The 15177-nt window shown below is 45.9% G+C and overlaps 1 protein-coding gene across 1 annotated transcript in view; it reads left to right on the top strand.

Annotated features, from left to right (window-relative positions):
* Positions 1-15177, top strand: part of XKR6 (XK related 6) — a 416883-nt gene that overhangs the window by 364021 nt on the left and 37685 nt on the right. The window contains exon 2 of the mRNA XM_068143215.1: positions 10434-10630. Coding sequence (XP_067999316.1) covers positions 10434-10630 — 197 coding nt within the window. The remainder of the gene's footprint in view (positions 1-10433; positions 10631-15177) is intronic.

The following is a 15177-nucleotide window of genomic DNA, read 5'->3' as shown; positions in this document are numbered from 1 at the left end:
TCTAACAGCAAATTCTCTCAAGCGCTTAATTCCCTCATCTATGGTAGTCCAGGGTTTAGGATTCCATGGAAGATCATTTCGGGAAGGGTATCTCAGGAAAACTGCCATTAAAAGGCGCATCCACAGATTAACCTTACCGAGAGCCTTGCCTAGATGTCTATCTATTCCATTATCCTTTGAAAGAGTTCCTAGCTGAGCTGCTGACTTGTCTCCAGCTGTTAGAGCTGGAGCACCTGTATCATAACATCTACTAAGCCAAGGTAGAACTGGCTCCTTATCTGCTCTGATGTAATCCTTACGGAAGTTTCAAAGGTGTTCCCGCGGTGATGAACATCCCTGAAAGTCATCTTCTTCCTCCTTTGCCTCCTCTTCCTCGACTTGTTGTCCAAATAATCTTTCTGTCACTCAAGGATCTCTTTAAGCTGAGAAGCACCAGCACTAGCTGCTGTCCTACGAAGAGCTGCATCTTGATTGTGACCGTTTGAGGCTGTCCCCTTAAGAAAGGGAATATGGAGGACGGATGTTTGTAAACGAAAAAGATGGATGTAAACTAATTTCATTGGTAGATTGGGAGGAAGCACCTTCTGAACTGGGAGTGCAGCAGAGTTTCCTGGGAATTCCTGCACTTTTGTCTTCAGTCTTTGTTCCGCTCCTCATTTGGGCAGCAGCTCTCTGTTCTGGGCTTTCGGCCAAGGCTTGACCTTGAAACTGATAAACTGCAAGGCCTGTATTAACTGTTTTCCAATTAACACATAACTGCTTCTAACTTTTTTCTCTTTCTCTCTCTTTCTAACCCGCTCTGGGGAAAGGGGGAGAGAGGGGGAAGCGGAGGTGGGGAACCCCCTCAGCAGAGGGGGGAACTCTCATTTCTGTGCTACTTTCTTGTATATGTTTGCATATATTATAAATCTTGTAAATTCTGTAAATTCCCCTGCGTTTCCCTGCTTTGTAAATATACAGCACCTATTGCTTTGCTAATTCAGCTGTGAGTTTTTTTTTTCTTTCCCTTCAATTTTTCTTTCCCTTTACTTCACAGGGGGGAGGGAGGAGGCTTTTTGGCCTTACCCTTCCAACCCTACGAAATTTTTTTTTTCTTGGCTTACCCAATGTGCGGCAGATAATTAGTTTAATTTATTACTTGATTGATTTAGTGTTTTCTAGCTGAATTAGCAAACATGAAGGTGTTGTGGTTTCTGGAGCGATTATTCTTTTCAATTTTTGGGGCTCTGGTTTTCAGATATTGTTTGGGTTTGATTTTGGATAACCTGGGTAAATATTTGGTGCGGACAATTTATCTGTGGGTTATGTATAGAGTTAGACTATGGTATGGAAAATGCGTGGATTTCTTATGGCCGGCGAGATACAGGAATGTTACCTCCACCACTCTCCCAGTTGAGATAAAGGGTTTTAAGATTCCGCCGAAGGAGAGAGTAACTTTAGGTGATGGCTGGGATCCAAAGGTGATTTATGTGATGCGTATAATTCTGCTCTCGGTGATAATTAATGTGTATCTCCTGATTTCTTTGCGGCGAGAGAGAAAGGTGTCCAGAGCTTGTTTTGTTATTAAAACTAGACCAAAAAGAAAACGCCGTGGCTCTGGATCAGTCCCAGAGTCATCTAGTGATGAGGAGTGTGGAGAATCTGTGTCACTTAGAAAGAGGGCTAAGAAGTTAATTGGAAAGGCTGCTCTAAATGACTTTGCTGCTGATTCTGGCAAGCTGCCAAGGGTGGCGGCTGGTATCAAACTGGTGCCTACTCCTTCTCCTCCTCCTTCTCCATCGGCCGTTAACGGAGCAATGTAATTTCCGCCCACTCCCTCAGGGGGATCGGAAGTCACTGCCCCAGCAGCTGATTTATCTCAGGACCTGTCACCTTCTATTAAGGTGGCTGTAAATTCAAACACAGCTCCAGTTAAGGTGGCTGTTTTAAAGACTAGAAGTGGAAAGACCAAAGATGTGGAAGAAGAGCTAGAGACTGATCCTGGTGAGGGGCCCTCCACTCTAAGAAATCCTGCTGAGGAGGAAGAGAAGATTTGTTTTAAAGATCTAGCTAACCTAGTGAGAACAAAGCAGGATAGAGATGAAGCTAGGAAAAGAGCTGGCAAAGGTGGTTCTCAGCTTAAAGAGATCCTTGAGAAAATGACAGGAGGATTATTAGGACAAAAAGCTCAGGGAGAAGAAGAGGAAAATGATATTTTAGAATGTTCCTCGCCGCATGAGGAATTGAAAAATGTCCATAAAGATTTCACCAGGGCAGATAAGGAGCCAGTTCTAGCTTGGCTTAGTAGGTGTTATGATACAGGTGCTTCAGCTCTAACAGTTGGAGACAAGTCAGCAGCTCAGTTAGGAACTCTCTCAAGGGACAATGGAATAGATAGACATCTAGGCAAGGCTCTCGGTAAGGTTAATCTGTGGATACGCCTTTTAATGGCGGTTGCCCTGAGATACCCTTCCCGAGATGATCTTCCAAGGAATCCTAAACCCTGGACTACCATAGATGAGGGAATTAAGCGCTTGAGAGAATTTGCTGTTAGAGAGCTACTCTATGGTGAACATGAAACTCTGAATCCTGATGACATTCCTGTGGGTATTGGTCTTGCTAAAAAAATCATCAAACTTGCTCCTTCTAATTATGCAAACATTCCGGCAAGCAGAATTGTGTCAAGAAATTATGGTGGAGCTTCTCCCACGGTTGGCCAATTCAGTGATCAAATGAGACAATTGGAGGATAGCATGACACGTGGTTCTTTGGTTTCAGCCATTCAAACTCTGTCTGGAAAAATTGAGAGTTGCATGAAGGATCTGAAAGATTCCATATACCAATTGGCACAGAAGGATAATTACAATTCTTCCTCCAGGTGGATACAAGATTCATCTGTGAGGAATACACGTCCTCCAAGGAGGTCATTCCAAAACAGATCAAATCAAAACAGGCCACCAAGGCAATAATGTAGAACAATTTGGGTAACTCTGCGTGATCAGTTTGGTGAGAACATGAACCGCTGGGATGGCCAACCAACCTCTAATCTTTTCAGGAGACTGAGGGAATTGCAAAGTGGCAGAACCCAAGGTAGCAATACCAGAAGGGTAGCTGTTACTTCCACAGTACCCCAGAGCAACTCTAGTATCTCCAATGGTGGCTCCAGTTGTAACATGCAAAGTTATAACACTGCACATTGTGCGCAATGCACATGTGGGCATATTCCCCATAACTAGGGGTGCCCTGCCTCCCGCCAGGGGCAGGAGAGGGATAACAGAGATAATAGAATCTATTGGGATGTGTACATCCAGTGGCCTGGCACTTCACAATTTTGGAAGTACAGGGCCTTGGTTGACACAGGAGCTCAGTGCACCATAATGCCATCAAAATATCAGGGATCAGAGTCCATAACAATTCTGGGAGTCACTGATGGATCTCAAGAGTTAAGTAAGGTAGAGGTTAATATAAGTTTAACTGGTAAACAATGGAAGAAGCATACAGTTGTGACCGGACCTGACGCACCTTGTATTTTGGGAATTGATTTTCTGAGAGAAGGGCGTTTCAAAGACCCTAGAGGTTATAAATGGGCTTTTGGAGTGGATTCTATAGAAATTGATGGACAAAAATTGAAGCTGTCTGCTAGACCTAAGCTTTCTGATGAATCTGCAGTTGTGGGACAACATAAGATACAGGACATTAAATTGCCGGTTGCTTCTCAGACTGTGCATCACAGACAATACCGAACCAACCGTGACTCTTTGTTGCCCATTCAGAATCTGATTCGTCAGTTGCAGAGTCAGAAAGTCATCAGCAAAACTCATTCACCTTTCAACAGTCCAGTGTGGCCAGTGCGAAAGCAGAATGGAGACTGGCATCTGACAGTCGACTACTGAGGCCTGAATAAAGTAACACCACCTATGAGTTCAGCAGTGCCAGACATGATGGAACTACAGTATGAGCTGGAATCCAAAGAGGCCAAATGGTATGCTACCATAGACATTGCTAATGCATTTTTCTCTATTCCCATAGCTGAGGAATGCAGGCCTCAGTTTGCTTTCACCTGGAGAGGAATCCAGCACACTTTCAACAGATTGCCAATGGGCTGGATCCACAGCTCAAGCATCTGTCATGCAGTAATCCACGATGCTCTGGAGAAAGGCGGTGCTCCAGAACACATTCAGTTCATCGATGATATCATCATCTGGGGTAAAACTGCTGAGGAAGTCTTCGAGAAAGGTAGCAAAATCATTGACATTCTTCTGAATGCAGGTTTTGCAATCAAGCGAGACAAGGTGAAAGGACCTACCACAGAGATTCAGTTTCTGGGAGTGCGGTGGCAGGATGGACGCCGACACATTCCAGTGGATGTGGTAAATAGTCTCTACCATGGCAAATCCCATGAAGAAGCAAGAGACCCTACGTTTCTTGGGGATAGTGGGATTTTGGAGACTGCACATTCCTGGATACAGTCAGATTGTGAAACCTCTGTATGATGTGACTCGAAAGAGAAACCATTTCCACTGGGGACCTGAACAACAAGCAGCCTTTGACCAAATAAAGCAAGAGGTAGTTCAAGCAGTGGGTCTGGGACCTGTCCGAGATGGTCCAGACATGAAGAACATTTTGTACACGGCTGCAAGTGACAATGGTCCAACCTGGTGCTTCTGGCAAAGTGCTCCAGGTGAGACACGTGGACGACCTCTTGGTTTCTGGAGTCAAGGGTACAGAGGTTCAGAGGCAAATTATACTCCAACAGAGAAAGAAATTCTAGCTGCCTATGAAGGAGTAAAAGGATCTTTTGAAGTAATTGGTACTGAATCACAACTTCTGTTAGCTCCCAGATTACCGGTTTTGAATTGGATGTTCAAAGGCAAAGGCTCTACATCACATCATGCCACAGACTCAACATGGTCTAAGTCGATGGTTCTGATAGCACAGAGAGCTCGAATGGGAAATCTTGAGAGACCTGGTCTAGTGGAAGTGATCTCAAGTTGGCCTGAAGGTGCCAACTTAGCTAAACCTCCAGAGGAGAAAGTAACTCGTGCTGAGGAAGCTCCTCCTTACAATGGCCTTTCTGATGATGAAAAGAAATATGCTTTGTTCCCAGACGGTTCCTGTCGTCTTGTTGGAAACAAGCAAAGGTGGAAGTCTGCAGTGTGGAGTCCAACACGCCGAGTTGCAGAGGCAAAGGATGAAGAAGGAGAATCCAGTCAGTTCGCAGCGGTAAAACTGTCCAGCTAGCTCTCGACGTAGATGAACCTGAGAGATGGCCAAAGCTTTATCTCCACACCGACTCATGGATGGTAGCCAATGCTCTATGGGGTTGGCTAAAGAACTGGAAGAAGAGTGGTTGGCAGATGAAAGGAAAACCCATTTGGGCAGCAAACCTGTGGCAGAACATTGCTGATCGAGTCGAGAGAATTCCAGTGAAAGTGAGACACATCGATGCTCACATTCCTAAGAGCAAAGCTACTGAGGAACAGCAACACAACCATCAGGCAGATCTAGCTGCAAGAGTTTCTCAAGTAGACATGGACTCTAATCTTGATCTCGACTGGAAACACCGAGGTGAGATATTCTTAGCTCGGTGGGCTCATGATTCGTCAGGACATCAAGGCAGAGATGCAACATGCCAATGGGCTCGTGACAGATCCATAGACATTTCCATGGATGCTATCACAGAAGTCATCCATGACTGTGACATTTGTGCTGCTATTAAGCAGGCAAAACGACTTAAGCCCTTGTGGTATGGTGACAGATGGTCCAAGTACAAGTATGGTGAAGCTTGGCAGATTGACTACATCACTCTACCACGTTCTCGTTCTGGTAAGCAATACGTGCTTACTATGGTAGAGGCAAACACTGGATGGTTGGAAACTTATCCAGTTCCACATGCAACTGCACGCAACACCATTCTCGGGCTGGAGAGACAGATCCTGTGGAGACACGGAACTCCAGAGAGGATTGAGTCAGACAACGGAACTCATTTCAAGAACAACCTTGTCAAGAACTGGGCAAAAGAGCACGGTATCGAGTGGATATTCCACATTCCCTACTATGCACCAGCTGCAGGGAAGATTCAATGCTACAACGATTTTTTGAAGACCACTCTTAAAGCCATGAGAGGTGGATATTTGAAAAACTGGGAAAAACATTTAGCACAAGCAACCTGGCTGGTTCAGTGAACCGAGCTGGACCTGCACATTCAGATTTGCTACGGAAAGTAGAAGGTGATAGAGTTCCTGTTGTTAGAGAAAAGAAACTGTTAGGTAAAACTGTTTGGGTATTTTCTCCCTCAGGAGAGGCTAAACCTGTCCGAGGGGTGGTTTCAGCTGAAGGTCCGGGTCACACTTATTGGGTAATGCAAGAGAATGGTGAAATTCAGTGTATGCCAGAAAGAAATTTAACTTTAGCTGAAAGAGGTTAATTTCAAACTGTTGTATAGCTGCATCGCGTCCAAAGGAAGAATCTACGAGGAATCTACGGTGCACGAACCCTGAGATCCCTGAGAGCTCTGAGTCAACTAAGAGACCCTGAGAATCCCTGTTTCCCTTTTCTTTGCTTCGTCGGCGAAGAAATGAACTGTTTTCCATTGTTCTCATTTTCTGATTTTCTTGGACTTTTGAATCATCTACATCTGAGCATAGCCGGAATGGACTATGAACTTTACTCACGAACTGTAAATGTCATTCTGGATTGGATGGACAGTATGAACAGCCAATGAAATTGTTTAGAAGGGGTGGACTGTGACCGTTTGAGGCTGTCCCCTTAAGAAAGGGAATATGGTGGACGGATGTTTGTAAACGAAAAAGATGAATCTAAACTAATTTCATTGGTAGATTGGGAGGAAGCTCCTTCTGAACAGGGAGTGCAGCAGAGTTTCCTGGGAATTCCTGCACTTTTGTCTTCAGTCTTTCTTCCGCTCCTCCTTTGGGCAGCAGCTCTCTGTTCTGGGCTTTCGGCCAAGGCTTGACCTTGAAACTGATAAACTGCAAGGCCTGTATTAACTGTTTTCCAATTAACACATGACTGCTTCTAACTTTTTTCTCTTTCTCTCTCTTTCTAACCCGCTCTGGGGAAAGGGGGAGAGAGGGGGAAGCGGAGGTGGGGAACCCCCTCAGCAGAGGGGGGAACTCTCATTTCTGTGCTACTTTATTGTATATCTTTGTATATATTGTAAATATTGTAAATGCTGTAAATTGCCCTGCATTTCCCTGCCTTGTAAATATACAGCACCCGCTGCTTTGCTAATTCAGCTGTGAGGTTTTTTTTCTTTCCCTTCAATTTTTCTTTCCCTTTACTTCACAGGGGGGAGGGAGGAGGCTTTTTGGCCTTACCCTTCCAACCCTACGACATCGATCCTCTGATGATCTCAATAACTCAGCTATATCTTTAAGACAAATCTTCTCTTCCTCCCCAGCAGAAGTACCTTGCTTTCCTCACCCATCAGCTCCTGGATCAGCTTTGGCCTTTCTACTCCTTGTTTTTAAAACTGCTACTTGGTTAATTGGAGCTGTGTTTGAATTTACAGCTGCCTTAACAGAAGCTGACAGGTTTTGAGATGGACCAGCTGCTGTGAAGGGCACTTCCGGTCCTGCTGAAGGAGAAAGGGGAAATGACTTTGCCTCGTTAATGGCTGCTGAACTTGTGGGAGCTGCCATGTTGGGAGCTGCTGCAGCCCCTGGCTGCTTGCCAGAATCAGGAACAGCTCCGTTCAAAGCAGCCTTTCCGATAAACTTTTTAGCTTTATCTTTAACTGATACAGATTCTCCACTCTCCTCATCACTAGAAGTCTCTGGAATAGAGCCAGAGCTATGCTTCTTTCTTTTTGATCTACGCTTAATAATGAAACAGGCCTTAGATACCTTTCTCTCCCGGTACAGTGCTACTAACAAGCACACATTAATTATCACCGATAGCAGGATTACACACATGAAAAAAATCAGCTTTGGATCCCAGCCATCACTTAAAATTACCTACCTACTGGAAATTACCTTTGACCTACTGGAATTTTCAACTCCCTTATCTCAATTGGTAGAGTGCTCGAAGTCACATTTCTGTATCTTGCAAGCCAAAAGAATGCCATGCACTGGTCATAGAGAAGCTGGATCTTATATTTAAACCATAAATATAATTTTTGCATTATATATTTCCCTATTTGATCTAGAATCAAACCCAAACAATATTTGTAGATCAGGACCCCAAAAATTGAAAAAAACAGACGCTCTAAAATGCAAAGTACCTTTATGTTTGCTACTCTGACTCAAGGAGGCAATAAATCAAGCTAATTTTCCCCAAGCCCCACGTTGGGCGCCAATTAAAAATGTAGTAGGTTGAGAGAAGGCCTAGCTCTCCCTCCCCCACAAAAGAAAGAAACCACAGCTAGCCCAGTCGGAGAAGCAAAGGGTATGCTATACTTACAAGCAATATGGAATGCAGGATATATATACACACAATATACAGTATTTACAATATATACAGAAATATACCACAAAGAAAATAATACAGCACAAGACTCCCTCCTCCGGACAGAGGAGGGTTCCCCCTTGGTACCCCCTCTCTCCCCCTACCTCCCTTTTTTCCCAAAAAGGGCTAGAGAGAGAGAAAAGGTAGTTATTATGGAGGAAAATTCTTATTAGGCTTCAAAGCGCATGCAGGGATTAGTTTTGCTTACCTGGCATTCAAGGTCAAACTCCAGCTACTTGCTCAGAAGCAGACAGGCTGGAAAGGCAGGACAGAGAGGAACTGAGAAAGATTTCCAACTGAACTAAAACTTAAAGTTGCATTCTACCAATCTACCAATGAAATTAGTTTAGAATATCATGTTTTCATTTTGATACCAAAACATTCAGCCAGAGTGTTCCAGCACTGTCCCTTTCTCAAAGGCACAGCCTCAAACGGTCACAGAGGTCTCTTCCAACCTTGGTGATTCTGTGATTCTGTGAAGTCCATTTACAAAGGTTTGCCTAAGTTTCCCTAGAGGGAAGCTGTGTCCCCAGAGCGAGGTTTTCAGGTCTGCTTACAAGCCTGATATGGAAACAGCGACAATGATAGACAAGTAATACCTGTCCATGCATTGGGCAACTTCTAGTCTAACATTGCCCAAGGCCTCAATAACTGACCAGTGGCAAGCTATGGCCTTTTGCTTTTGTGGGTCACACGTTTTGAAGGTGAAAGTAGTGTCTCATTGCTCCACCTACGATGAAATAGGGTTAGATCTCTGGAGTCTGTGAGGGAAGCTCCTTATTAGAGTGCTGAAGAGAGTCAGATGATCTGTCAAGCCATCTCCAAGTGTTACAACCAGTATTTGTCAAGTAACTCCTCAACATGAAAACAAAGTGAGGGAGTTGTTTTCTTGTGCAAATGTTTCAGAAGCATTTTCCCCCTATGCCTCATATTTGGGTGATGTAAGTCAAAAGTTTCCCACTCTTGCAATACCAAAGTGTTCCTCAGATCTTGCAGGAGATAGTGTTAGAACTGTGCTTACTACAGATTCCCTTTCCCCCAAACAACTGGCCCACAGTCCCATCCTCCTCAGGTTCTGCTGTAGTGATAGGATGAAGGGCAATGGCTTCAAACTAGAGAGGAGTAGATTAAGATTGTAAGTTAGGAACAAGTTCTTTACCATGAGGGTAGTGGAACTCTGGAACAGGTTGCCCAGGGAGGTAGCTGAGGCTCCGTCCCTGGAGATACCCAAGGTCAGGATTTAGGCTCGAGGTGAGGAGAAAGTTCTTCACAGATAGAGTTGTTGTTAGCCATTGGAATGGGCTGCCCAGGGAGGTGGTGGAGTCACCATCCATGGAGATGTTCAAGAGGGGATTTGACATGGCACTTGGTGCCATGGTTTAGTCATGAGGTCTGTGGTGACAGGTTGGACTTGATGATCTTTGAGGTCTCTTCCAACCTTGGTGATTCTGTGATTCTGTGATTGCTCAGAAGCAACCTGATTCAGTTGAGGATGCCCCTGCTTACTGCCAAGGGGGTTGGACTAGATGAGCTTTGGAAGTCCCTTCCAACCCAGAGCATTCTATGATTCTATGATTCTATGATTCTGTGACTATGATTCCATGATTCTATGATTCCATGAGACTGATTCCATGAGACTATGATTCTATGATTCTATGAGTCCATGATTCTATGATTCCATGAGACTGTGATTCCATACTTCCATGATTCTATGATTCCATGAGACTATGATACCATCATTCCATGATTCTATGATTCCATAAGACTGATACCATGAGACTATGATTCCACAATTCCATGATTCCATGATTCTATATTTCCATGATTCCATGAGACTATGATTCCATAATTCCATGATTCCATGATTCTATGATTCTATATTCCATGTTTCTATGATTCTATGATTCTGTTTCCATGATTCTATGATTCCATGATTCTGTGGCAGATGCCAAAGCCTCACCCTCGTCTTGCCTGCCTGTTTGCTGCAGATATATCCGAACGATGTACCTGGGGATCCAGAGCCAGCGGCGGAAGGAACACCAGCGGCGTTTCTACTGGGCTATGATGTATGAATATGCAGATGTGAACATGTTGCGCCTCCTGGAGACTTTCCTCGAGAGCGCCCCTCAACTGGTGCTACAGCTCTGCATAATGATCCAAAAGAACCGTGCAGAAACTTTACCATGTAAGTGGCCCCCTCACCTCCCCCCTCCCCAGCCTCCTGCCTTCCCTTCCCTCTGCTCAACCTGGCATGTAAGCGGCTGCCACTTGGGACAAATCTCATTCCAGCTCTGCACTGTGTTCTCTGGGTAAAACTTCTGCTTGTTCTGCTGAGAAAATAAAACAGTGTCGATGCAAAGATGAGATTCAGCTCTTCCACACTGGGTTTTCTCTAAAGAAATGATGATGCTCTCAAGTGGAGGCAAGGGTCACGTTGGTTTACCACTTACCACTGTGCCATCACAACTGTTCCCTGCCTCAGGTTCCCTCCTTACACAAGTAGGGTGACAAAAGTGGTCAGATTTCAGTTGGTGTGGAGAAGACAAGTAGTTCAATGCCTGTGCAATGCTCTGATGGTGTGAAGTGTAGTTTGTGAAGGGAATTTTTTAAACACCTGAACACTTGTGGAACTTTTCCTGAAGAGTGCCCAGAAATTCAGGTGTAATCATTGGTACCATGGCTCTCAGCAAGTCAAATAAATGGAATGGAATGGAATGGAATGGAATGTTCGAAAAGACCTTTGAGATCATCAAGTCCAACCTATCATCCAACACCATCCAATCTACTAAACCATGGCACCAAGCACCCCATCCAGTCTTTTCCTAAACACCTCCAGTGATGGTGACTCCACCACCTCCCTGGGCAGCACATTCCAATGGCCAATCACTCTTTCTGTGAAATGAGAGTGGCAAAGGCAGTGGAGGGGATTGTGTGGGGACAGAGATGTTGTAGTACAGGTATCATTGCACAAAAATGATAAGGAGATGTGTAGAAGTAACCATAGAGAGGAGTTTGCTAATTCTGATGTCCCTTGTTACAGTGATGTCCCAAGTATGGGACATCCCCCCTAGTTGAGAGGCAAATGGGCAACCTGGTCTAGTTGGGGATGTCCCTGTGGACTGCAGGGAGGTTGGACTAGATGACCTTTGGAGGTCCCTTCCGGCCTGGACCTTTCTATGATTCTATGAAATGCATCTGTCCCAGCCCTGGGGTGAGCAGCTCTACCAGGCAATGATTCATGGGGTCATCAGCTTGAGGGGAAATTGTCCTTTTCAGGGAGTGACAGTGCTATCATCTGATGAGCTGCTGGGTTATTCAGCCCCTGCTCAATTCTCATGCAGCAGGGACAACACTCAGCTTCCCAAGGACAGCCTGATTGTGGCCATTTGTGACAGACCTGGGGACTTTCTGGGAACTGAGTCTGGAACTGGGCAGTTCTTAAATTTTCCTGGTTGGATCAAGGTCACCACTATCCACAGCATTGGGAAGTCAGATTGCTGTCCTCTTCCTCCATGTTTCAAGCATGTCCATCACAGTTGTTTACAGAGGCCTCCTTTCTCCTATTTATGCAGTGTTTTTTCCTGAAACCTCTCATCATGAGCTCTCCAGGTCTCCAAAGTGCCGGCATGGTGAACATGCCTTTCTACAGCTCGTGCTCGAACCACTCTCATTTGCCAGAACCCTTTTCCTTGCTGCTCCAAACATTCTTAACCCTACTGCAAATGTCTAAACCGTAACCTGAGAGCCTTGCCCAGGGCGTTCTGCAGGTCGTTGGTCCAGCTGTGGAAAGCCCTGAGTGAAGTTTGCTGGCCTCTGTTGTGCTGCAAGCCAGACGACACAGCCGAATAATCCCTCTAGGCTTTCAAATCTGTGCCTCGTTCAGTTTGCCACTTCCAGGCGTGGCTGCCTAATCCACTGAACAAGCTGCATCATTTTCCAACCCCCTCCCTTCTCCAGCTATGCAGTTCCTCCGTTCCTCCAGCACACTGAGCAGGCTGTGCTCTTTTCCAAGGCAGCGCACGTCCCCGCCTGCCTCCCCGAGCCCTGGAGGGCTCTTTGCCTGCCATGTTCCAGCAGCCGAATTCTCCAGGTCCCCATTGCACCTTCTCCCTGCCTCCCCCCTTGCCCGTGCCAGAGATGCAGTTGAGCATCTCGGGGCTGTGTGCTCAGCAGCGGCTGATGGATACGAGCAGCAGAGCTTGCTCAGTGCTCCTGACTCAGATGCAAGGTTTCCTAGAGCTCCTCCATGCCCCATTCAGTGCTTCTGCCTAACCCTAACACCCCCCCCCCCCCCCCCCCCCCCTTGGCCACTACGTAATTATGTAAAAGGAAATTAAATGATGAGAGGAGCTGTTATGAAAGAGAGTGTGAGAGATTTCCCTTAGAGCAGGCAGAGACCAGAGGAAGATGGACAATGTCAGGGAAGCAATACATTTAAAAACCAAATCAAGTCAATCCTAGCTCATGGTGTCTGTGTGAATGTGGCTTGTCACATGAAGGGGGCAGTTCTACCTCTAAACAGGAACATTAGCAGCTATATCACCGAGGGATGCACACTGGCAAGACAGCCCACAGCAGGGCTTATAAACCCAGGTACAGCCTGTGCTGTTGTGTCCAGACTCCAGCTCTCTCCATATGGCTCACACAGTCCCTTATGGACTCATTTAGTGCTAGAACAAGGTCAATTTACCATTTTGTATAGCATAAAACCCCCTTTCCTACAAAGCCCAGTCCTCCCTGCTTGTAAGATTGCAATGCCAAGACCCAGTGCAGGAAGCCAGCCCAGGCTTCAGTCTTTTCCAAATGAGTCAGCTAAAGTCTCCTTCTCCTATTTAAGGAGTTGTAGAAAAGGAGTCTCAAGTTGTGCCAGGGGAGGTTTAGGCTGGATGTTAGGAAGAAGTTCTTCCCAGAAGGAGAGATTGGCCATTGGAATGTGCTGCCCAGGGAGGTGGTGGAGTCACCATCCCTGGAGGTGCATAGGAAGAGACTGGATGGGGTGCTTGGTGCCATGGTTTAGTTGATTAGATGGAGTTGGATGATAGGTTGGACTTGATGATCTCGAAGGTCTTTTCCAACCTGGTTAATTCTATTCTATTCCATTCTAAATGAAGTAAGGAAGAAGTTCTTAACTGTGGGGGTGGTGAAACACTGGAACAGTTTGCCCAGAGAGGTAGTGAGATGCCTCATCCCTGGATGTGTTCAAGACCAGGTTGAATGGGGCTTTGAACAACTTGCTCTAGTGGAAGGCATGTCTCAGGGGTTAGGGCTTAACTACTAGGACAGTGTCCCTGACTGTCCAGCATAAATCTCCTCTTAAAAAGGTTTCCTTTCACTTAACTTTTTTTTCACGTGGCTACTTTAAGACTTAATGAGATTTAGCAGAACCTCTAACGACTTTCCCACTCATGTCACGAGCCCTTTACGTGTCACTTTTGCTGGGAATTTGCCTGCATTAGGCTGCAGTTTCCCCCCCCCCAAAAAAAAAGGGGCTGTCTGTCCACCCAAGCTGTGCCTATCTCCTCTATAACCCTGCTGGGGATTTGAAAGAGATTTGCAGTGTAAGCCCTTCATTATGCAAAGTCTTGTTGAAATCTCAGGGATTATGTGAAGTGTCTGCACTCCCTCCAGCCTGAAATAAGTAGACTGAAGCTGCTCATATATTTAAGGAAAAAGCAGCATTAGCTTCAGTTTTTCTGGGGGGTTGCTGCTTTTTTTTCTAGCAGAGCAGTTTTTAGGCACTGAAAGGGATTTGAGACATCTGGGCTGCAGATGTGTGTTGGCTGCAGTTACATAGAAAACATAGAATAAACCAGGTTGGAAGAGACCTTCAAGATCATCACGTCCAACCCATCAACCAATCCAACCCACCTAAACAACTAAACCATGGCACCAAGCACCCCATCAAGTCTCCTCCTGAACACCTCCAATGATGGTGACTCCACCACCTCCCCAGGCAGCCCATTCCAATGGGCAATCACTCTCTCTGTATAGAACTTCTTCCTAACATCCAAACTAAACCTCCCGTGGCGCAGCCTGAGACTGTGTCCTCTTGTTCTGGTACTGGCTGCCTGGGACAAGAGACCAACATCCGCCTGTCTGTGACTGGCTGGAAAGCAGCCCTGAGGAGACTTGGGGGTGCTGGTGGACAAGAAGCTCAACATGAGCTCTCAGTGTGCACTTGCAGCCCGCAAAGCCAGTCAGATCCTGGGCTGCATCAGGAGAAGTATGGCCAGCAGGTCGAGGGAGGTGATCCTCCCCCTCTACTCAGCTCTGGTGAGACCCCACCTGGAGTACTACAGGAAGGCTGGGGAGGGACTTCTCAGGATCTCAGGTAGTGATAGGACTAGGGGGAATGGATTGAAGCTGGAGGTGGGGAGATTCAGGCTGGATGTGAGAAGGAGGTTCTTCACCATGAGAGTGGTGAAACCCTGGAATGGGTTGTCCAGGGAGGTGGTTGAGGCCCTGTCCCTGGAGGTGTTTAAGACCAGGCTGGATGAGGCTCTGGCCAGCCTGATCTAGTGTAGGGTATTTAACACTTCTGCACCTGAGTGAGAGGTTTCCTGTGTGGGTGATAATAATTTAAGTCTAATTTCTCAAGTTAGTTTTCCCCTGATGACAGGCTGATAGTTAACCAGGAGTATTCTATGAATAATGGATAGACTGAGAGCTACACACTACCTGAAATGTTTTCCTGGGGTAGGAAATATCCCAATGCACCACATCTTGTGCAGG

This window comes from Melanerpes formicivorus, unplaced genomic scaffold (genome assembly GCF_026170545.1).
Source record: "Melanerpes formicivorus ecotype bairdi unplaced genomic scaffold, bMelFor1.0.p_v2 SCAF_9, whole genome shotgun sequence".
NCBI lineage: Eukaryota > Metazoa > Chordata > Aves > Piciformes > Picidae > Melanerpes > Melanerpes formicivorus.
The sequence above is the reverse complement of the archived record's forward strand: the minus strand, read 5'-3'. Positions and strand labels throughout refer to the sequence as shown.